Raw genomic sequence first — 23,561 nt, forward strand, 5'->3', positions numbered from 1 at the left:
CTGCTGATGCAAAGTGCTGTGAATTTGACTCCTGAAGGCTGCTCACACAGGCATCCTGCAGTTATTAATAGCTAACGGCCCAGAGGGCAGAGTCTCAGATAGCACTGCCACCAGACCCGAGGAGAGGGGAAAGGAAAAGGTTGCTCCTCAGGCCTCCTGCAGTAACTGCCTCAGTTTCCAGGAAGATGTAGCACTCCATAGGTTCCTCGCTTCTTCCTCCTCTTTGTTCAAATCAACATCCGTTCCCCTTCCTCCTCCTATTGCATTTTAATGCAATTCATAAAACCATCTCAATATTCTGTTTCTCAGGAACATGTACATACATGAGGTAATGCCTCAAAATCTCTCTTGGATCTTGCTCTGTTTTACACCTTCCTTCTGCCCCCCCCTCCACTAGAGGACCCAGTGTCCTCTAGGCTCTCATACATAATTCCTAAAATGCCAGGCAGTCGAATAATACATCAGAAAGCACAGAAGAAAAATAATGGTATGCATGAAACAAGAAGTAGTAGGAAAACCGCAAAGTCTAGAAAACTATTTAGACAGTTCTAGGAAGTAGCTGTGTAATGGGTGTGGGAAACCCAGCAGAATCAAATAGCAAGGAAACCAATTTCCTGATTCATGACAGAAATAAGGTTGGTTGCCTGCACTTGGTGCAGCTTTATACATGCAAATGACTCCCCTTTAGCTCCTGTTCATTATGAGATTACTCTCCCTGTTTTTCCCCCCATACCCAGTTGGGTTCTGGTTCTAGGATGAAGGGAACATATCTCATTTTACTGGATTACTCAAAGATGCACATACCTTTCAGCTTCTATGTAAAGCAGAAATCCTACAGAAAACAGTGTCTTCCTATTTCACGTTGGATCAAAATCAAGTTGTCTACTGAATAAACCTAGAGTCGGGGGGGGGGGGGGGGAGGGATCAAAACACAGCTGTGATTGTAGTAGAAAATCATCCGCACTGAAAATTGCAAGCAAATTTGATACAAAGGAACATCAGGAGACAGTTACTTTCCATTTTTCCTAGGTTTTGCAGTTGGTTTTGCCTGCACCAAATGCGTATAAACCTTCCCAGTGGGTTGAAAGCACAAAGCATTAACCCCTAGTAGTGCTTGGAAGATCCTGTAACAGTGCTGTAACATACCTATGGGCAATACTCAGCTTTTATACCCTGCTTGGAGTCAGGGCATGTATGGCAATCTCCTGGCCTAGTTTCCTGTCGGGAGGAATGGCCGTAGTCAAGAATCACACTCAATATGAGTTAACATCTTGCTCGTTTACTGTTCAGACGTCTTGACATTTATACAAGACTGACTTGTCCACGCGTCTTATACAATACTCTAATTGGTACAATACCCCGTTTCACGCGACACTATCTTATTCTCTATTGGCTGAGCAAGCTTCTTCACGAGGTGTCCAACAGTTACTTATCCCATTCTTCAGCATCCAGGTGTTGTTTGTCAGGCTCTTCTTATCTTCCTTTTTCCCAGCGTACAAGGACACAGCGTCCTTGTCTGCTCCAGTATTTTGTAAACTTATGCTTCGTTCCCACATAACAGCTGGATTGCTCACATGCCTTTGCCCAGCCAAGAAATCCTCAACAGTTTCCCATTTTCCTCTCGCTTGCATCCATATAACCACTGTGTACACTTCACACTGTGCCTATAGCACAGCTCTTATTCTCCCTCATTCGAATCTACTGCAACACCGTGCTGTAAGCTTTCCACTATCCAGAAGAGTGCTGCATCCTTCACTGAGCGCAACAGATACACCAGAATGATTTGTGGGGGCCAGACAGCCTGGATCCTGCCCCCACACTCCCATGCCAGTGTTCTGGGAGTAACTCCCCAGAGCTGCACCAGTGTAAAACAGGTGTAGGGGCTAGCACAAGTGAACTCTAAAACACCCACTGCCTGCCCTGACCACCATCACAGAGCGTCACGCCTGGTGAAGGCATTTACATCTGCACAAAGCTGGAGGGTGTCAAATACTACTATCACAACTGACCATCTGTCCACACTTCACACCCGCTCTGCAGAAGTGCAGGTGGCCACAGAGGAGCAGGTCTCTTAGTGTTGGCCAAGCCCTGCTCACTGCAGGTTGTACAAAGAGGAGTAATTTTTCACCATATTTATTTCTCTTGGATTGGTTTAGCACCATGCTTGGCATTTGCCCAGAGTGCCCAGTGCCTGCTGTGGAGTCCAGTTGTGCTCTTTGAGATGCTGCTCCCTGTCGTGGTTTCAGCCCAGCCGGTAACAAAGGACCACGCGGCCGCTCGCTCACTCCTCCCGCCCCCCTCCGGTGGGATGGGGGGAAGACGGAGGAGAGAAAAAAAAAAAACAAACCTGGAACCTCGAGGGTTGAGATAAAGGCAGTTTACTGGAACAACACAAAGAAATTGCAACAACAACAACGGTACTAATGAAAAGGTATACAAAAAGAGTGATGCACAGTGCAACTGCTCACCACCCGGGCCCCGACGCTCTGCCACTTCCCCCACCGAAAAGAAGCGCCCACCCCCCGGCCCGCTCCCCATTTATATACTGAGCATGATGTCACATGGTATGGAATAGCTCCTTGGCCAGTTCAGGTCAGCTGCCCCGGCTATGCCCCCCACCTCCCAGGTTCCTGTAAAAAAATTAACTCTATCCCAGCTGAACCCAGGACACTCCCTTATTCAGGTTCTCTGCATTTTAAACCCTATTTATCAAGGGAGCTATTGCCTGTCACACAAGGTGATGGCACGTAGGGGGGGGCATAATGAGAACAGACACAATGTGCTGCTATATTGCTTAAAATCAGCAGCCCTTTGCTTCTTCTTTCACAAAGGCATGAGGTACAGTTACCTTTTAATTTTAAGAAGTTTCTATTTCCGTTTTGATAGTCATCTAAGAAATGAATGTGATGTATATTACGGGCTGAGAACTGCAGCTACCACTATATGGCACCTTCTTGCTGAGCATCACTTGAGTGATGCTAAAACTTTGCCTCCTCTCTACTTGCTTCCAGCAGCTGTTTTCAGACCAATTTATAGCTGCTGTATTATTTATCCAGTCATCTTCTGTGCCTTCCTGAGCACACATTACAACTTTGGGGAACAGTTTGAGCCAGATGGGTATCATGTGGAAATCTACTGGATTTGGAGGCACGGTGTAGCTCCAAAAGATGATGTAGCAGGGAAGTATGTCGTTGCTCTTCCCTGCCATGAGCACGACCTGCTGCTTTTCTGCTTCCTCCCACCCCAGGGGTTCAGAGCTGCTCCAGCAGGCAGCTGCATGGAGGCAGGAGCTGAGCAGGCTGGAAGGGAAGAGAGTGCCCCACGGCTAGCTGGTATTTGGAGGTGAGCAGGAAACATATGTGAGCCCTCTCATAAAACTCAAGAGAAACTAGGGAAAAGCAGTAGCAAGGAGATGAAGAGAAGGCATGTCTAGCATGTTGTGTGAGGATCTCAATCAGGATATGAGCAGGCATGCCCAGCAATTAGGACCAGGAACAAGGCACTGACAGCGATTCAGGGTGAGCCAACTCCAGGAGGCAAGACTCCTCTGTGGATCCCCAGCCCAAAGGGCAAGAGGCAAGCAGGGTTAGGGGCAAGGCCAAGGACCTTGAAGTCCAGCTTCAAGGACTGATGGAAACTGTGGTCTGATGGGAACAAAGCATTTGTATGCCAAGTCAAAGTCTCATGTGAGAAGTAGGCAGGGTGGTGAGGAACTGGAAATGAGACATGTTGAGCAGGCATATGAAGGAAAGTAAGCTAGGAGTAGAGAGTACAGGGCAGGATCTTTATCCAGGGCTCAGAAATAGTATCTGGAAGCTGAAATGATCAAATGGGGAGATTCCTTTATTCTCTAGATGCTGGTGGGTTGTATTTAGGTTCCTAGACCAATCATTGGACTCCTCAGAAACTCCAGTAGCAAAATCCCATCTTTAGACCATCCTCTTGTTCAGGTTTTTCAGTGCTGTTGTGGCTGTGGCTGTGGTCAGGCTCAAATTCTGAAAAGACCTTGGCCACCTCCACTTTGAAAGATGATCCATAGTCCTCATTTAGCGCTCTGTGAAGTCCCATTCTGTCCTTGCAACCCTGATCCTCCAGAGGTTATTTTCATCTGCATGTGCATATATATCTACATACACTGAGTGAGACACAGGACCTAAGACTGCAGCAGGTGTGTACTGCACAGAACCTGAGCCTTGAACCCAGAAGGAATGTAAGAGAGGATTTATCCTATTAGTATGGCACCAGGATTTATAGGGTGATTTGGATAAAGTACTCTTGCGTTTGACACTTATGCACCAAGGCACATCTTTAAATGAGATTCTCACCTCCTACTCTACCTTCAAATAAAATTATATGTCTCCATTTTCAGTTACCAAGCTGAGAACTAAATCCTGCTCTTTCTCCTCTCTATGCATAGTTTCTCCCAAGAGATAGAAACATCTAGTTCACTAGTTGAGAAATGTCAATGGTGGGTCTAGCTGAGACTTCTCTTGTGCCCTGCCATGGTGCCAAGTTCAGCAGCTCAGTGGCTTTTTCCACTGGGAATATTGTACTGATCTGATAGGTCTGGCATAAGTAATACGATGAACTCATCATAGATGAGAAGTTATGTAGGGCTCTTACTGTTATCTTAGCTACTCATGCTACTCAATGCTCAAGGTTTTAAATCATTACAAGCCTTGCTTGATGAGCTGTTTTAGTTTTGGTTGGAGGGGTGGTGCTGGTTTACCAGGAGCGTGGTGAGGTTTGCTGGCTAAATTCAATCTTTGCTTGAGTACATGGAATTTCCACTTAGGTCAGCGGGGTAGTACATGTGCTGCCTGCAGGACATTTCAGCACTTCAGGGACGAGTTTTTAATCATACAGGGAACTGTCTGTATCTCACTGTGACCACCTCCCTCTTTCCAAATATAGCCTTTGCTTAAGTGGCCTTAGAAACAGCCTGCACAAAGCTTTGCTTTCTCTGACTTGTATCTTCAAAGTTAATTTATTTTTGCACTGCATTCTTGTGCACCTAATTTCAAGTGGTCTAACTTCAAATTGTTAATGTCTGCAAAATCATTTCAAGAACAGCAGATGAGGTCTGCCTCATTACATAGTGCTGGATGGACATAAGCAGTAGCTAAGACAGGCGTCTCCTGAGCACATTTTGATCATGTGGAAGTCTGGCAAACAGCACCAGTCTGGCAAATAGCCTTCACCATTTTAATGGTCCAAAGATAGAGAATTAAACCTCGATCCTGCTCCCCATTTCCCCTGCAGCCCAGGACTGATCTGTGCTGAAAGTGTTCATAAGCAGCGGATTGCAACATGATTCGATCTGTTCTGGAAAAAAAGTTGCAAAACTCTCGGCTTTTTTTCTGGTTGTTTTTTTATTTTGAAATACATCTTATGTAATATTTGTTATTTTAAATTATTTCGTATATTGCTTAATCTCCTCCACTTCTACACAGACATCAGGAAGACTTGTCAGTAGTTTGTAGTGCCACAGTATGAGAAATAGTTAATGCCAGGCTCCCTCCTGCCACTAAGTGGGCTTAATGTACGATGAGATGTAGGACAGGGACAGAAACGTGTAGAATTTGATCACAGAGCTGGAGTGTGTGTTGAAATACCTGGCATGCCCATGATCTCTTACTTGCTGGGCAGCCTGTTTGCCTGCGTGCCTAACATGTACCACCCAGGAATCTCCTTCAAGCTGCAGCAATCCTCTTGCTGCCAAAACTCCCCAGCATGAGGCTGGCCTTCTCCTCTGGTATGTGGGACTGAGCAACACCATATGTGAACGCCAAAAGAGGACAGTTTAGGAAGAAAGGATTTCCTGAGATTTTAAACCCTCCAGATTTAAGACCACATCAGGCAAATGCCAAAACCCCAGTAACTCGAAGAACAGTGGCAACACCTAGTGGCCGTTGAAGCCATAGGTCTGTGCTGCCTGGGAATACCCTCAGTCTTCCTGCATGCCACATGCCCTGCTGTGCTCTTTGCTGGACGCTTCTTCCATCGGGTATGATTGTTTGGGGGTAGATAGCCCCATTAGGCACTTTACTATTTTCTGGTTTTACTGGTTTTTACTCTCTGAGTAGTGCACTGAAGTCCAAGTTCATCCCTAGCCTTCTGCATAGCTGTTCTGTAATCCTTCGGCTTTGCTTTGTGCCAGTAACCTCAGGGCTGGTTCCTGTTCCACCTTTGAAAGTCTGTTTGTCTGGCTCCTTCTGACATGATCTGCTGTGAGAAGAAATGACTCTCACTTGAGAAGGTTGCAGAGGTTAACAGGGAATTTAATGAGAGCCCTGGACACAGCAACTGTCCTGCAATGTGTCAAACCATCTGGAATAGCTCATAATCCTACTATGTCATCTTTATTAAGCAAAACAAGATGCAGTCCTAATCTGCAGCCTGTGCATCTGTAGACTTATTTCTTTGGAAGCTGTGCTTCTGGTTGGACAGAAGCTCAGGTTTGGCATCAGCAAACATTGCTGCTGCTTTGTGCGTTTCCTGTCCACAAATCAATCACAAATATGCTGGATAGTCCCAAGACACACCTCCAGACCACAGCATAAGGAACCCCTCCTTGTAATTAATCTGAAAAACATGCACAAAATGATACCTGGACAAGTGTCCAGAGTCTGCAGTCTAATCCTACAGCTGACCCCAGTGTCTCCTGCAGTGCTCAGGAATTGCTGTCTGTGAGTGACATGCATCTGGGAAAGGCAACCTGCTAACACTTGTCCTAAACTGAGCACAGTGAAACTCTCAGGATCCCGAAATTGAGTAGACTTAAAATGAGTTGGGTTAGGGTTAGCGTTAGGATTAGGCTTGGAGCCGGAGGGTACAATGGGCTATATTTGATTTTCTGACTGATTTGGTTTTTCTCATTTCTCAGTTAATATTAAGAATAAGTTGAATTGTTCAATGTGAGTTTATATTTGGATTTACCAGAGCTGACAAAATTCGGTTGATACCAGATTTACAAGCAGAGGGCAGGGTTTCGGTTAGAGCAAGCTGAGGGGCAGGGCTGGGGCAGGCCACCTTGGGTTTGGCTGAGATGGAGTTAATACTCCCCATAGCGGCCCTCATAGCGCTGTGCTCTGCATCAGTAGCTAGAACGGTGTTGATAGCACACCAGTGTTTTGGCTCCTGCTGAGCAGTGCTGGCCCAGCATCAAGGCTGTCTCTCCAACATTTTTGCCCCCCCCCTCAATGGCAGGCTGGGGCAGGGCAAGATCTTGGGAGGGGACATAACCAGGACAGCTGACCTAAACCAACCAAACAGATATTCCATACCATATGACGTCAGCTCAGATATAGCTAAGTAAAGGGAGACGGAAGGAGGGGGGCATTTTTTTGTCTTCCGGAGCAACCACTACGCGTACTGAAGCCCTGCTTCCCAGGAAGTGGCCAGACATCGCCTGCTGATGGGAAGTAGAGAAGAGCGTCATTTGGTTTTCTTTGCTTTCACGCGCGACCTTTGCTATCACTTTATTAAACTGTCCTGATCTTGACCCACGAGCCTTTTGTTATATTTTCTCTGCCCCCCCCCGCCCCGTCCAGCTGGGGAGGGGGAGGGATAGAGCGACTTTGGTGGGCACCTGGCATCCAACCAGGGTCAACCCAGCTCAGATTGGCGCACAAATATCTGCACCCTAGCATTAAATGAGTTTTTTTGTCCTGTGGTACCAAAGTTTTTGTCTCACTTAAGTTTTTACTTGCATAGGGTTTTTAAGTCCCACTTAGGTGATTTTATTGCCAAGACATCTCTTCTTTTTAGACTCCTTATATTCTTTTGGCCTGAAGTAGTTTGTTGGTAGTGCTGTATGCTTGTGGTATATACACAGCCGTTTATCCTGGGTACCAAGCAAAGAAGTTGACAAAATGCCACATATAAAGTGCATGTCACAAGTTTATTCTTCTGCACAAACAGGCAGAACGTGAGTGTAAATTCGCGGGAACAGAGAAGGAGAAAATGTATTTCCTTAAACAAAGGTGTGTGTCTCATCTTCTTCTGGGGTCACATCTGCCACCAGACAGAGGACTGCTTCTGGTCTCCCAGTTTCAGAGCACTGAGGAGTTTCTTTTCGGAAGAGGGTCCGGTAGGGGTTGATGGATATTTTACCAGAAAGGTAGCGTTTTCTTTGCAAGGGAGGATCTTTGATTGGACTGTGCTTATGTCTAACTTTTATGACTGCTCATCACACCAGTCTCTTCCAAGATCCTCCTTCTTAGCTTCTGCAAGGTCCTGAAGTTATTTCTGGCAAATGTTCTTTTATATGCCGAGTGAATGGAGTGATACTGCTGAAGCAAAGATAAACCCCAAAGAGGCGTGATTGTAGGCAGTTTTAAATCAGAACCCATGCAGATATCTTCAAATGCTTAACAAGGGGACACTGGAGTTTGGCCTACCAATGCCTCTTAGAACTTAGCTGGTGGGACCTAAAACTTTTCAAAAAACTGTTTATATTTGTGCTTGTTCAACAGGTGAGGAATTAGAAATGTGGAGAGGCTGAAGAGAACCTTATACGATATTGCTCGTAACTTCACGTGTGACCTTTCTAGCAGGCCGGCCACAATATTTTCATGAGCAGACACTAGCAGAGCTGCTTGAAGCCAGCAGTAGTGTAGGTTTCTTCCTTGTAGCCTAGCAGATACTTCTGAGTATTATTTCTAATCTCATGCTACTTGCAGCCACAAGACCGTAATTTGGATACGCCATAAACAATGTAGGATTCATATGAATCACCGTCTTCTTCTGCAGATGAAGTCCTGTGTCAGCATAGGATTCAGAAAAGATAGGGAGGGGCTGAGATCCATAAAACTACTTTGGCTTTGCTTCTTTGAACTAAGGGTGTTAGAAGTGAAATGCAGGATCCCCGGCCTCCTGGATCTTTTCCTTTGTCTGTTGTTTAACATTCATTCTGCAATCAGACATAACTTTTTCATCTCCTACCCACTGCTTTATTAGAAATGATGGGCCATATGCAGTTACTCCACTGACTTAGGTCCTGACATCTAACGGTCAGCAGTGTTTCGCCATTACTCCTTCTCCTGCATCAATGTCTCCCAGAATCTGGAGTGGGACCACTGAAGTACTAACCACATGCAATCTCCCTTACATGCTAAGGCCAGACCTCTTTTTTCCTGTGGTGAAATCAATTTCCAGAAAGACTCAGGCCCTGAGAGCACTTATCTTTAGGTGCCTGAGGGAAAGGGACAGTGGAACAAGATTCAGACTTTGTGAGGTATTTTTTTACTGCAGAATTATCTTGAGCACCCTTTCTCTGGTCCACACAACCCCGCTTTACACCTGAGTTCAGTAATGCTTTCAACCTAGGCTAGATTGCCTGTCTAAGGCTAACTGGTTTTAGCCACTAGCCAGGGAGAGAGATGGCACTGCACAAGGAGTCTAGAGACCAAGCATTTGGAGCACTTCGAGGTCCTTCCCACACCTTTCTTGGAAAAAGAGCATAATTATTCTACTGCTGGGAAGAATCACAGAGCTTCTATTTGCTACAACACAGAAATTTTTTCATAAACACTGGCGATGTAATGCAGCAGAGGAGGAGTGAGAAAGCAATTGTACTTACTAGGGTTTTTTTTGTGGCATTTCTGCTCTCCTTCACCAGAGCCAATTATATTCTACGATCTGAATTAACTTCTAAGAATACATAAAATCATCTCAGTTACTCTCACCGTCAGTTCAACTTGCCTGCTCCTCTATCATACGACCAGGTGCAGCATCTCTTCTAGCTCAGCCACCCCTTTTCTCGTTAACTCAAGGCATTCCCAAAGATTTTTCTCTCCATTCTGTCCCGTGGCCAACTGAGGTGTTAAGTGCTCTCCTCCTCCCTACTCCACATGCTCATACTATGTTCAGGGTCCCAGGAACGTGCACTGCCACCGCAGGCCTGCAGAAAAATCTAAGCCAGATTGTGAAGGATTCAAAGACTGGCTTGTATGACATTTCCTTTTCCCTCTTTCTCCCCCTCCCACGGTTGTCCAGGACTCCAGCTGCTAGCTGTATTCTCCAGCTTTCTTTTTCTGCGTGGGAGAGCACACATACCTTATGTGCAGGTGCTCACAGGTGTACTTTAGAAACTCCAAGAAAAAGTACAGACTCCAGCTTTTGTGATAAGGGCTAAACATCATAAACTCCAGCTGCGCGAAGGAAGGTGGTCTTGCACTTAGTGAAATCACTCTACCTGCACTGCTTACCGACGTCGCATCAGTCCCATTTGCACATTTTTCTTCCCAGAATCTACACGTCTTGCTCATTCCTTTCAGAGACCGCCTTCTGCTAGAAGGAGAGGAGCAAATCTTTTAAGATTGAGACATATCTCAAATAGGGCTATGAGACCCTCATCATACCGCCAGTACTCATTCCTGAGCGTCTGGGAAAAGGCTGAGCAACCTCTGGCCAGGAAGAGGAGGCGAGCCACTTCCTTGTAGCTGGGGCATTTTCTATGTTGGGAGCCAGTCATTCAGAAGCAATGCTTTCTTGGTGTACTTTTGGGAATCAAACTGCAAAAGTTGTTGCTGCAAAAGGGCTTGCAGGCGGAAAGCAAATGGCTGGGGTCTGTGCAAAGAAGAACATAGAAGATATACACAGTCCTCACTAGCATCCTGAATTCTTCCTTGGGAAAGAGAATGCTTTCTTCTTTTATGCTTCTAGGGTAGGGATTAAAGCTGAGGCTAGCCTGGGACATTCAAATAATAACCAGTCCCGTTTCCGCTGCATGGCTAGCAAACTGAGCTTTGTGTGTTATTGCAGATCCTCTGGGACTCTCAGGGCACTTCAGTTCTTAACAAAAAGACCCCAAGGATACTTAAATCATTTAATATGAAATTTTACTTGTGACTTCTCTTTCCCTGTCCTCCACTTCTATACTGAGAGCCTCTCTGTAAGGGGTTTCCGTTTTCCATCTCATCACAGTTTTCAGCACCCTCTATATAAACCTTTGCCAATGTAGCCATACTTCTGTCCAGAACGAAAAAAAGGTGACGTGTAAATGCATATTCAATCCTGCCGCCTTTTAAAGTTAACTCTAACTTCTCGCATGAAATCCTCCTTTGTACTTACGACGCCTCTATCCTGTTCCAGTGCGGCGAATGCTTTAGGGCCTTCCTTGCACACACCAGCCACTGCCTGATCTTAACTTTGACTTTATGTATCCTCAAAAATTGGTACTTCTTTCTGCAGTTCCTCCAGCTTGTGATAGCCCAACCAAGTGCATTCAACGGCCCTCTTTCGCAAACTGCTGCCAGACTTAATAGTAAGGTTTAGCACCTGCCCTGGTGTCTGGAGAAACGCGCACACTTGGCAACCCTCCTGTGCAGGGCACAGTGCCCACGTGGGGATGTGCAAACACCCCTGCTCTCTAACCTCCTTTCCCATGCCCCTCCAGAAGGGACTCTGGGAGAATCGTCCAAATCAAAGCCCCACTTCTACTTTCACTCCCTGCTGAGTGTTGCTGTCTGCATGTGTGTGCATGTGTACAGATTGACAGGCTCATAGAAAAAAACAGTCTAACGGGGAGGTTAGGGCGTCTGTACTGTAATCACACCTCTGTCCTTTTCTTTCGGGAAACCTCTTGCCCCCCCGAGTCTCCCTCCATTCAGGGATGACTCCAAAGCCCTTGGGAAAAGAAAAGCACTTCATGAGGACATGTCTCACATCCTTTTGTAACAGAACACTTGCCATTAATCATCTCCAGAAGTGGCTTTTTCTGCTGCATGCAAGTTCCAGTCTCTCTGTCCCATACTTAGGCCCTCTATCCACATTCTCCCTCCTGCTGTAGCCACAGCTAGTAGGCCTTACTATGAGGCTGCCCATCTGAGACCAAGCGGAGGCTGGGGGAGAGGATGATGCAGACGGGGAGTAATTTTTTTCTCTTTTCTTCATTTTTTTGTCACTCACCTCAATCTACTGAGCTGAGAGGGAAGACAAAAGGAGCACTATCTTTGCGGGGCCTCAGATGGGATGGGAGGGGTGCCTGCCTCAGTGGTGGCCAAAGCTCGGCCTCCACACATTGGCCTGCATCCCTGTTCTCGCTGCTGAGAATTTGGGCCTGGCTGACTGAAACCGCGAGGCCGAGGCTGGCTTTGGATAAGGCCCCTGCCCTGCCTGACCAGGCTCTGGGAAGCTCTGGTATGGCTTAAGGGACTGGCTAAGCTCCACCTGGAAGGCCGCTGGTGTAGCGGGGGCAGAAGAGGCCATTTCTTTTCTCCACACTGGCTCATCCAATGCGGTGGCCGAGCGAGGAGCAAGAACAGTGGGTGCCAGGCTGCTTGAGGCTGGCATGGGAGCTGGAGTGGAGAAGCGACGAATCTCCTGGGCCTTGGGTGTTTTCACGGCGATCTGCTTTTCTGCTGTGAAGGCTGACCTAGTCTGCAGGGCTGGCTGTCCAGGAGATTCTTGAATGTTGGAGCCCGGGGTTTCCTCAAAACAGAACATAGCTGACTTTAATTGATAGGGCTGGTGGCGCATTAAATCAATGACCTTGATCCCTGATTTCTGGCCAGGTGCCTTTTTCACTTTGCTCTCTGCTTTGCTAGCCTGAGATTTACTAGCTGCTAGGGGATAGAAAGGGGACAGCATTGGGTTGTAAGCTATTGGAGGGGGAGCCCGGATGTTGGGTGAATATTTCCAGGATGACGGGAGAGAAGGGGAAGGAGAGGGAGGTCTAGGCTTGGATTCTGGCTTCGCTGTTGTCTCCACCACAAATTTGTCCATGCGGCTCTGGCATTTAGCAAAGAGCTCTGCCCCCTTGCCTTTAAGCTGAGGCATGTCCTGGGCCCCATTTACCAGTCCAACGTCTTGCTGCTGAGGCTTAGGAGCCACTGGAGGCGGAGTCTTGAATTTGCGGCCAGAGGACTGCATGAAGTTGCAGGCCTCAGCACCCAGACTGAGGAAGTCCTCCTCAGGCCCAGACTCGAAGCCTGCGCCAGGATGGTCACCTTTCGGCTTCTCATCCAGGTTCTGCACCAGAGACAGGAGCTCAGGGTTTGGTGAATTTTTCTGCTTCTCCTCAATCTTACTGAACATGGGTTTCTTGTTGCCTCGCCGGCGAGCTTCCTGCAAGATACCTGTGCGGGGAGCTGGCGTGGCAATCCTCTGCTCCCTGGACGTTAAGGGCTCAGCAGGATTTCGTGGCATAGCTGGTGAGACAGGAGGAAAACGCTGCTTTGGCATGGGGGAACTACTTATCATCATGTGCTGTGATGGTGCTGGACTAATATACAAAGCCGAAGAGGCTGTTCCAGGGACTCCTGGCTGGGATGCTGCGAAGGCCTCCCCTTCTGGCTTTGAGGGAGTTGACAGAAATATAGAAGTGGTGGATGTCCGGGCAGTGTTGGCAGAAGGCTTAGTCTCTGGAGCACCTCCTACACTTGGCTCTGACTGCAGTGGTGGTGTTGGCCTTCCTCGTGCAGGAATATACAGAGATGTGGTGGAGCTGATTGGACCGCGGTGCGTTGGCACCTGTGCATTGGTAGGTGTTCCTGGAGCTGAAGGTGAGAAAGGGGGAACCACCGTGCTTTGCCCACTCAGACTTTCACTAGGTTTTTTGGGTGCGGATGGCGTGAAGATGACAGAGGTTGCTGCTGCGCATTGGCCAGAAGAGCCAGGAGTAAAGGGCCGTGCAGACCTGTTGAACATGCTTTTTGAGCTTGCAGAGAAGGAGTCGGGGGTGACTGGGGGAGGTGAGACAAAAGTGGGGCTAGGGAGCCCTAGCAGCTGAGTGGGGAGGGTGGCTGCCTGCTTGCTGGGCAGTTGCACACCTTCCAGGTGGATGGTGAGGGGCATTCGCTCTGCCTTCTGTGGCACAGGCATACCTCCTTTCGTTGTGACCTGCTGTGGCTGGGCAACCGGGGTAAACTGGGGGCTCTTCAGCACCGGGACTCTAGCGACTGAGTACTTCCCAGCCCGTTCCCTCTGCTGCTCAAATAATCGTGCTCCTTTACCTGAAGCTTCACTCAAACCTTTTTGCTTCGTTTCTTTCTCTTCAGAGTGAGACTTCGACTTTTCAATGTCCAGGCAAGTGTCCCAGTCTGAGTGATTAGTTAGGCTTCGGGCATCAGAGAAACCTTCCTCATCAAATTCAGACTCACTAGTTGGAAGAACACCGTCTTCCTCCTCGTAGGAGCGGTCTTCGTCAACACTCCCAAAGCTTACCAACGTATACTTCTTAGCTCTCTGCCTGCGCTTCTTGAACATCAGCACCCCCTTGGAGTGGGGGTTGGGTGCATCTGTCAGCAGGGATGCAATGGTTCTGCACTTGGTTTTGGCTTCTTTCACGTTCTTCTCTTGGATGCTCTCGTGGCGGTGGAGTTCTGCAAGCAACAAAAAACACAGGCTCAGAGCACAGCAAAAGGCTGGGTGGGCAAAGATGGACCGTGATATGGCTATAGGTATTCAGTGTCCATACGAGGAAACACACTGTTACCATCTGCCCTTCTTTTTCATTCTTACCTTCGCTGACAGTGTCTTTAGGTATTGCTGATAGAAATCAATGTGCAGTTTTGTCTTTCCCTGCAAATACAATAGAAGTCCATGCAGGGCTACTTCTTCTCTGGGCCCTTGAGTGCCAGATAAGCAGTGTCTTGTAGCAGCATTCTGTGTAGGGCTGTTTGCTGCTCTCTGCAGCAGCCCTGCAACAGCAGCAGGCACGTTTTCACCCTTGCCTGTGCCCCGTGCCCAGCAAGGAAGAATAGCCTTTGCTCCTAAGCAAGACTCCCAGACTTCCACAATTGATCAGCCAGGTCAGAAGGAATCTACTTCTTAGACAGGCTTGCTTGGAAAAGCCAACACCTGTCGGGACACTGGCATGAAACTGTGGGGTAATAATTTTCCACCTGCTCTGCCAGCTCACTAGTCAGTAGAGCCCTATACCTAAATGTTAGACTATAATTTTTTATTTCTTTCATTTCTTTCTTTTTCTTACTCCCATTGTCTTTTTCCCGGCATGATAATACAGGTGAAACATCCATCCACTGCCTGCAGCTAATAATTTGTCAAAAAAAGCAGTGTAGCACCTTGTCTAGAGCAGATATTCTCAAGAAAGAGGTACAAAATTATGCCCTGCAGGAGAGGAGAGCTACAGGCAGTGCTGGGAGATGGTGTTAGCTCAAGAGAGGATGGAAGCCACTCAGACCTTTCAGGATCTCACGTCTGATCCTGTTATCACAGAGCATTATTCAATGGGGAACTGCTACTGTTACCTGCAGTGGGGGACAGGGATATCACAGAAGAAGAATATCAGTTTTCCTGAGGGCTGCAGATGTCTCCCAAGACATGGCTACTCTGCACAACTGTGGCAGGTATCCTCATTCCATACCGTACCTGTGCAGCCACAGCAGAAAGAGTTTCCTTCTTTCAGCCCATGCAGAGCAGACAGGCTTCCAGGAAGCTTAAGCTAAAGAAAGAGTCGACTCGAGTTTTGCAGCCATTCCACTGAAGGTCTGTCCAGTCCACTTACACAATTGCATGCATATCTCTGAGTTATTCAAAATGGAGGAAATAAGAGAGATTTCTTTCTTGCTACAAGCATCCTTGCTACAAACTACTGCACCTTACCCTCCTCATATTTTGCTTCGAAATTTACAAGGAGGAAGAGCAAGCACTACAGAGTCTTAGTCAAGTGCAGAATATGTAAACTCTGGACTATGAGTGATTCACAGGAGGATTTCGCTCATCAGGAGCTAACAGCTAAGGCGCTACACTATCCAAAGTGAGTGTCTGTATAGCTCCTTCTGACAGCAGAGCACCATGAAAGCGCACAACTGTAGAGTCTGGGCTAGCAAATACTGTTAGAGAAAATATAACAGTAGACAGTCTTGGCTATGCCTCCACCAACTCTTGTTCCTGGCTTAGCTTTAGCATTTATCTACAGCTTCCCTCAGAAATTGCTTTGAACTTCGCTGTGCTGTGAAGTAGCTGGCAAGTAAGGCTCTCTGGAACCTGCTACTCGCCTCTCTCTTCTCTCCTCACCAAAGGCTAAAGCACATTAATTATACCAATCCCCCAAACAAAAAATGATCATGCTATTCTAGATGCAATCTGCCACGACAGTTTGAGAAAAAAGAGAAAGAGAAATCGTCCTGGGATGAATTTCTGAAGATAAAGAGCAAGAGTGAAATCAGAATAGGCAAAAGAATAGGGCAAGGAAAGGAAAAGGAGAAGAAAGGAAAGGGGAAGAAAGGGAAAAGAAAAGAAGAGAAGAGAAAAGAAGAAAAGAAAAGAAAAGAAAAGAAAAGAAAAGAAAAGAAAAGAAAAGAAAAGAAAAGAAAAGAAAAGAGAAAAGAAAAGAAAAGAGGACATATCTGTACCTGTATAAGGCTGATCCCAGCTTGAGAAGGCACAGTCAAGACCTGGAGAGCTGGGCATGTCACAAAGCCCGTTTAATTCACCATAAACAGAGCGAGGCAATGAGAGGAGAAGCAGAGCAGTTCCCTGCTGGAGCAGAACCAAAACTCTGAGGTGTCCAAGCTCTTTGCTATCAGCTCCACAATCCTTTTAAAGCCTCTCTTTTGTCTCGTAGGCATTGCTGCCCAAAGCCATGAGGTCACTTTATCTATTTTTGTCGTCTTAGCTTCATCATTGAGCAGTATGACGGACATTGTCACCTGGTACTTGAATGCAGTCCTTCTTTCACCCACCCTCTACTCCTTATAAGGAGAACCTCCTTTATTTTAAAATAAGAAAATATACGCCATACTCTCACTGCTTCTGCGGTGCAAGCTTCAGGTTAGTGTTCACAGTCCCTCAATGTCCAGCTTTTCTGTGCCACAGAGCTCTTCAGAGTAATACAGTGCTTATCTCCAACATGCACAGGCAGAGAAACACACCCAGGAGGAAAGCAACTTTCTTGTCTGGAACCTTCAGACAACTTCCAGCTCTGGATAAATATAAGGAAGTAAAGAGAGAGGAGAGACTTTCTGAGCCTGTATATATCAATTTCCTTCCTTGTCTGAGGAACACCAGTCCATGCTACAGATTTCTGTTGTGTACTAGGACTAAGGAACATTTAACACAGGAGGATTAGGATCCTGGATGCCTGCAGTGAACTGGTTATTTTTGAGATAATTTGAATTAAAATGGCAGAGGCTGTTAGCCACTCCGCGAAAGAGCGTGGCTGTGCACAGGGACGGTGACAGAGTATTTTTGAGGCCAAGGAGTGGTATTTTGGCAGCACCATTCAGAGCTCCAGCACTGGAGACTAAGAGATGTTGAAAGATGAGCTGCTGATATTGAGGACTGGGTCTACGGGACAAGGGAACAGAGTGTGCTGGGAGTCTACAAATCTCTGAAGTTGTGGCCTGCTTAGCATCTCCTCACGCTTTGGTTAGGTCTTGTGTTACTGCTTCTTTCTGTACAGAAGTAATAAGTCCTGTGAGAGAATCCCTTAGCCGTGGCCAAGGGACACTGCGCTGTGATTTTTTCCCTTCCAGCATTTCCAGTCTTAGCAACACTGTAGCTCAGGAACCGAAGCAGACCATCTCCGGCGTTAGTGAGTTTAATAAAATGAAGGTATGACCATGCATGCTGAAATCCCCTAGCCATTGCTGCACGCCAGGAAGACAACTTCCACAGGCAATGTTGCTGTAAGAGAGACCTGTCATGACTACTATAGAGGCTCTTGCAGCAAGAGCAAAGTAGTTCAGTCTGTTCTTCTTTGATGACTGTTTACACAACTAGGGATACAGTCTCTTTGGGAAAACTTCCTAGAATTGGATATATATGGTAGGCAATTGGAAACGAAAATACTGCTTTGCAGTACAGAAAAAAATATAGTTTAAGAACATTCAAATGGAATAGATAAAAGAGTAAATGGAAGGGCTAAAAACTCTTTTACATTGTATTGGTGCAGTAGATAAGTTTTACAGAAAGCTTTTTGTTACCTTTTAAAGCACTTAGTTCCTGTCACCACTAAATTGTGTTGGAATAATCCACAAACCCAAAAACTTTCTATTAAGCAAAGCCTATAAAGATTTTTTTGCATTAACTTAATTTAACTATATTTCACTGAAGTGAAATAAATAACATTACTAATTACACTAAAGAGAACTAAAAAAAGTGTAAATATTTTCAAGATCAGGGCTTATTAAAAGAAAGCATTTTAATGCATTCTCGGGAAAACTCCAGATCAAGCAGGCCTACACAATGTCAGATACTGTTAATATTCACTAGGTAACGAAAAATGGTAAATTTTAATACTAAAGACCAAATTTTAGAAAAGCCATTACCATAGACAATAAGAATGCTGCTAATTTCAGAGAGAAAGACCCTTTTCCTCTGGGATAACAATACTACTTCTCCACAATTTTTTCACATGGGATCAACTAGAATCTTGTTCTTCCAGCTATTTATGTTAGAGGAGGTTATTTTTTCCATGGCTAACATTGCAAATATCTCAGTAAGTCGTTAGAGGCTAAAGACATCTCATGCGGTTCATACATGGAATTCTTTCAAAATAAGATTTGGATAGATTACATTTGCCTTCTAAATATTCCGTTGTTGAAAGCTTCCACCTTTCAAGCTTCAACGAATGTTTGAATTGCAACTAGTGCAGCAGAGGACTATATATTCTTTTAGTTAAAAGAAGTGCTATAGCTCTTCGGACAGAAAACAGGTTTCTTGGCTATTCGCACACTTCAATTACGTAATCTGTGCATAATAGATATCGTAGATATGGCTTTATCTCCATTTTAGCATGCTGCAGGCAAATGCTTCTGTCCTACTCAAGTCTGCAACACTTAAGGTTAAATACAGAGTTAAGTACTTGTCAAACCTTATTTCTGCTTTAAAAGGTAGTGATTTTTTTTAAGAGCTCCCAGTGAGACATTGCCCCTGCAATCTTCTAGTTTTTAGAAAAACAGAAATCAATCTTCTCTGCAAAATAAATTGCCAGCCCATGGGAAAACCCATGCCCAGTCATTTTTGAGCATTCTTAGCTATTTTGCGACATCCACACTGGTATTACAAAGCTCTGATAAGCAGAGATGATGCGGACACGTTGTTGTGCGTGGTTGGAAATTTATCAAGTCTCATGGTATCTTGCCGCATAGCTTGCTCTCACAAAAAAGTCTCCCTCATTTGAGTGAGAATTTGCCCCTCTTCCTGAGCTAGATGGAAATGTGTCCTCAGTGCAAAAGGTAGTACACATAGCCAGCTTTCCTGTGCTGACAGCTCACACTCGGTCCCCGGATATTCCCTACATACTGTTTTGCAACAAGACTGCGAAAGGAGAGGTGTGGAGTTTTTCTGTTTGCCAAGAGAGCACCTGTTGATTACAGTAGTGAATTTGTCTTTTGCAGTTTTAGCCCAGTTTCCTAAGAAAGGTTTATGCACCTATGCTGCATGTCCTTCAATCTTAGCTCTTTCTTGCTAATAGCTTTTGAGCGCATTTACTAATTTTAAAGGCTTGAAGTCTCAAAGCTGCAACACTTCCACAAGTTTAAATGCAAATATGTGACTGGACAGAGAAGGTAGCCCTCCACCATAGGTAGCAGAAAGCGTGAGTGCAGTCTTAATTAGGCACAAAAACTGAAGAGTGCACACAGAAGAGAGAGTATGAGTTTTCATTTTGAATGTGAGAGCCAGCAGACATATTTGCATTTTACTAGACATGAGAGAATGAGATATCAAGTACAAGACATAAATTAAAAGGACACCGTGGTCTTTTAGGTCTACTGCTCACAAAATTGCTTGATGTCTGACAGCAGCATACCATTGATTCATCTTCTCTTTGTCCTTCAGTGTTTGTAGCATCCACTCTCTCGTAATACAGACAAGCATATGCTCACCATCTGAGTCTTACTTATGATATCTATTGATTAATACACAGCTATCTGCTGAATCCTTGGGTCATCCATTAAAAATGCCATTATTGCTATTTCCTGTTACTGCTTTTTAGGTGCAACACAGTCAAGAGAAAGAAAAATATATTAAAAGCTTCAGTAGCAGAATTTGGAGTCGAAAAAGCAGGTAGGAAGAAAGTAGTGTCGTACCCGGGAACACTTTTGAACTCCTCAATCTAGGTAACCCACCTCCCTCCCCTGTGTCACCCACACACCTGAGTTTCTGTGGAAAGAAAGACCAGAGAAAAGCTGCAAGGTGTCCCAGCCAGGTCACAGTTCTCAGTAGGAGCAGTTTCGGGGCTGCAGGGTGCCGCACAGCATATACTGCCTGTTCTGTCTAGATGCAGAGAGAGGACAAGTGCCACTGACAGAAAAGAGGAGTGTTGAGATTTTTGTGTTCTGTCTCATCGCCAGTCATATAACATTGAGGTGGAGAGGACATTTGATTGACATATGTTTGTGTTTAAAGCTCCATGGGTGAAAATATAGAGGTAGTCCTGTTTGTTAGATTCAGAAGCCCAGTGAAACACTACTACCAGCTTATCCAGTTAGCTAATCTGACATCATGAGCCATTAGTAGTAATGTTTTCTGTTCTATTTTTAGCCAATTGTGCAATTACCTTACAGTAGCCTTATCCATATTTCTCTCATTGGAAAAGTCATGTGGAACCATATCGGATATCTTACAGAAGCCAACATATACTGTGTTACCTTACTGAACTGGTCAAAGACTATCTCTTTTTCTAGAATTTTTTTTTTAGTCCGTGTTGGTTTTACTAGTCTTTTTGTTTTCCACAAAGTGTGCTCAAAAGAACTACTTCAGTCACCTAAATGAAGCTAAACATTTATTATATTTTCTTATTCCCAGAGCCTGTGTCTATAAAGCTGCTATTCTTGGTCTCTTTGCCTGAGACCCTTCCCATTATTCCAGGCAATATCAAGGACCGAAGGCCATTCTGATAAAATTTTCAGTAATTCCTTACATGTCACCTCTACAGACAATATGATTCAGGATTGTCCTTTCAGTGTAGTCAGATATGCTGAATCTACTCACCCACATTCCTGCCCCTATATCTTCTGTACAAAGGGCTAGATTCTTGGTTAACATAAAAGGTAGATACAGTGATGACAGTGAAGCTTTAGATATTTTACAACAAACAACTGATCTCTCTTCCTACAACGGATTTAAGTGACTCTCAAGGAATGTTTATTTGTCAGGTTGACAGTTTTCTCCTTCCTAGCTATAATTCTCTCAGTTTTATTGAGCTCTGTTTTTTAATTACCCCTTGTCAAAGTCCTTTTATGCCTCTCCCTCCCCATCACTATTACTTTGTGTCATTTCAGTGTTGTCTCTGAGCAGACTTGTCCCAAACTTGTTAGCATGTCCCATATCCCTTTCAGAACTGATGGAAAAAACATTGAATGAGTAGAGGGATTCCCATTGTCTGTTTGTATTATGATTTCTTTCAACTCAGCTCTCAAAATCCTGGAACATAAAAAGTATCAGCTTGGCTAAAATAGTCTATGGGATTATATATAGTTGTTTCAGTGTGATTGTTGCTCTACTCATCATGATAACTGAATCACTGGTAAAATTTTGGCTTAATCCCATTGTTCCCCTTTCAGCCTTATACATCCTAAGTGACTGCAGAAGTGTATCTGCAAGGACAGGCTATGTTAATATGGCAGCATATTGTGAAAAATCACTTGCTGGGGCTCTGCAAGAACCATGGAAATGTGAGCTCGGAAGAGAACTGCTGACACTCTATCATCAGGATGATGAATGACCTCTGACCATGTCTGAGGAACTGTGACCCGGAGTCAGAGTCTATGCACTGACAAGAGTAACATAGAAAAGTAACATCTGACTAGTTTAGTTTAACAAAGATGCTCAAAATACTATCTCATATAGTGGAAATAATAGGACAGAAGAGAGTATACATGTTTTCAGTTCAGGGATCACATACATTTTTCCTCCGAAGATATTCAAATACTAAAGATCTCTCCCCTCCCAGAGAATATTATATGCAGCTAGATTTATCTTGGGCTAATACATGTTCGGCTAAATCCATGTCTACTTCAGGCTCTGGGGCAGCAGGATAGCAGTGAGGTAAAAAGGTGAAGCAGAGCAGAACTCTATCAATATCAGCTTTACTTCCTATGCAACTCACAGCATCTGCTGGACCAGTGGTGCCTGAAGGAACAATGCTGGAAGTCTCCAGTAGGAATACCTGAGGAAGATGGCCAAGTATCTGTGAAAATTTCTGAGATGGTTCAAGAAAGAAGGAAAAATTCATCCACACTAGCCAAGAAAAACAACACTACCTTGTAATCTCTGTCTACCCAAAGAGTTAATATGTCAGCCTGAAAAAATATCACCTCTGTTCTTCCGATAAGAAGAATATAAACCAAAGGCATAAGTTCCAACACCATACTCAAGGCTAAAACTAGAATAAAAGGGCTGAGGACGCACTGTGTTTATCTCACTGTGGTCTTCTTTAATAAATAACTGCAAATAATAAAAATATGTTAGTTATTAAGTGGGATATTCTTAAGCAAAGGCATACAGCTAAACTGCATACACCAATGTATGTAAATTGATTTCCCAAGCGGAGGCAGTTTCCAGTTTAATGCGTGCTGTAGTGAGAGCAGGCTCTCCATCTCTGATTCAACCATGGCGCCTGTTGTCCTTGTTTTCCTAGTGGATGGCTGCTCAGGGAGTAGCAAGGGCCAAGGGTTATTCAGCATTGCTTCATACTGCTAGGAACTTCCTGTATGCTCAATACTTCAAGCAATTAGTTTTACTCTTCCGGTCTGAGCAGAATACTTTTGTAATCTACTTTACAGCACGTAGGATGGTAACAATGGGCTACTATCCTAAATGATTTGGTCTTCTGGACTGCAGAGAATGGTAAAAACCAGTAAGCTAGCCTTAACAACTACATAACTATGATCATTAGAGTCACAACTGTCAAAGCTGAACACCAAGTAGAAAATGTGGTGCAGTAACTTCAAACTGCCATTCAGGTACGTGTTCTTGTTCACAGCTCCTGTGGCCTGTACCGATTGTAACAGGCTGAGAGATGGCTTGGTAAACTCACGCTCTCTGGAGAGAAATGTGAGTGCAGTCACTCTTAGAAGAGGCAATCTGTGTGCCCCTCAAATGAATAGGCCACCTTTATAATGATCCTATCTCGTCAAGTGATGCTGCTGTACATCCGCTTTAAAAAAGAAGGATTGCCTTTTCTGATATGCAATGTAGTAACCTACCCATTTTCCCCTCCCTTCCCCTACCATTCATGGAGAGGCTCTTGAGTCCTAGGAACTAAAAATAGTCGGGTGGATAAGTTTAAATTGAGATATTTTGAAGCACTGCTTGCAGTGACACAAATTCCTACAGTGTGATAGCAAGTTAGGAGTAGACTGCTGTCCTGACTGTCTGACTTCTGCTAGCAATTGGTATTTCCAGTTGTGAGAAAGCCTTAAGCCTATTGTCCCTGGGAGACACCTTAGAATGGGGGGTGAAAATCATAGAATCATTGATGTTAGAAAAGGCCTTTAAGCTCATTGAGTACAACCATGAACCATGCCCACTAAACCATGTTCTCAAAATAGGGTGCACGTTAGAGAGCACAGATGGCTGAGGAGAAGCAGCTCTGGCTTCAAACAAATCCCAAGCCTCTGAGTGTGTCGTGAGCAGCGGAGAAC

General features: G+C 45.1%; 1 protein-coding gene across 1 annotated transcript in view; it reads right to left on the reverse strand.

Annotated features, from left to right (window-relative positions):
- Positions 1–11,994: 11,994 nt before the first annotated feature.
- SYNPO2L (synaptopodin 2-like) overlaps positions 11,995–23,561 on the reverse strand; it is a 32,925-nt gene continuing 21,358 nt past the window's right edge. The window contains exon 4 of the mRNA XM_010567754.1: positions 11,995–14,327. Within this exon, the coding sequence (XP_010566056.1) occupies positions 11,995–14,327 (2,333 nt within the window). The remainder of the gene's footprint in view (positions 14,328–23,561) is intronic.

This window comes from Haliaeetus leucocephalus, unplaced genomic scaffold, assembly GCF_000737465.1.
Source record: "Haliaeetus leucocephalus isolate CR32 unplaced genomic scaffold, Haliaeetus_leucocephalus-4.0 Scaffold229, whole genome shotgun sequence".
NCBI classification, from domain to species: domain Eukaryota; kingdom Metazoa; phylum Chordata; class Aves; order Accipitriformes; family Accipitridae; genus Haliaeetus; species Haliaeetus leucocephalus.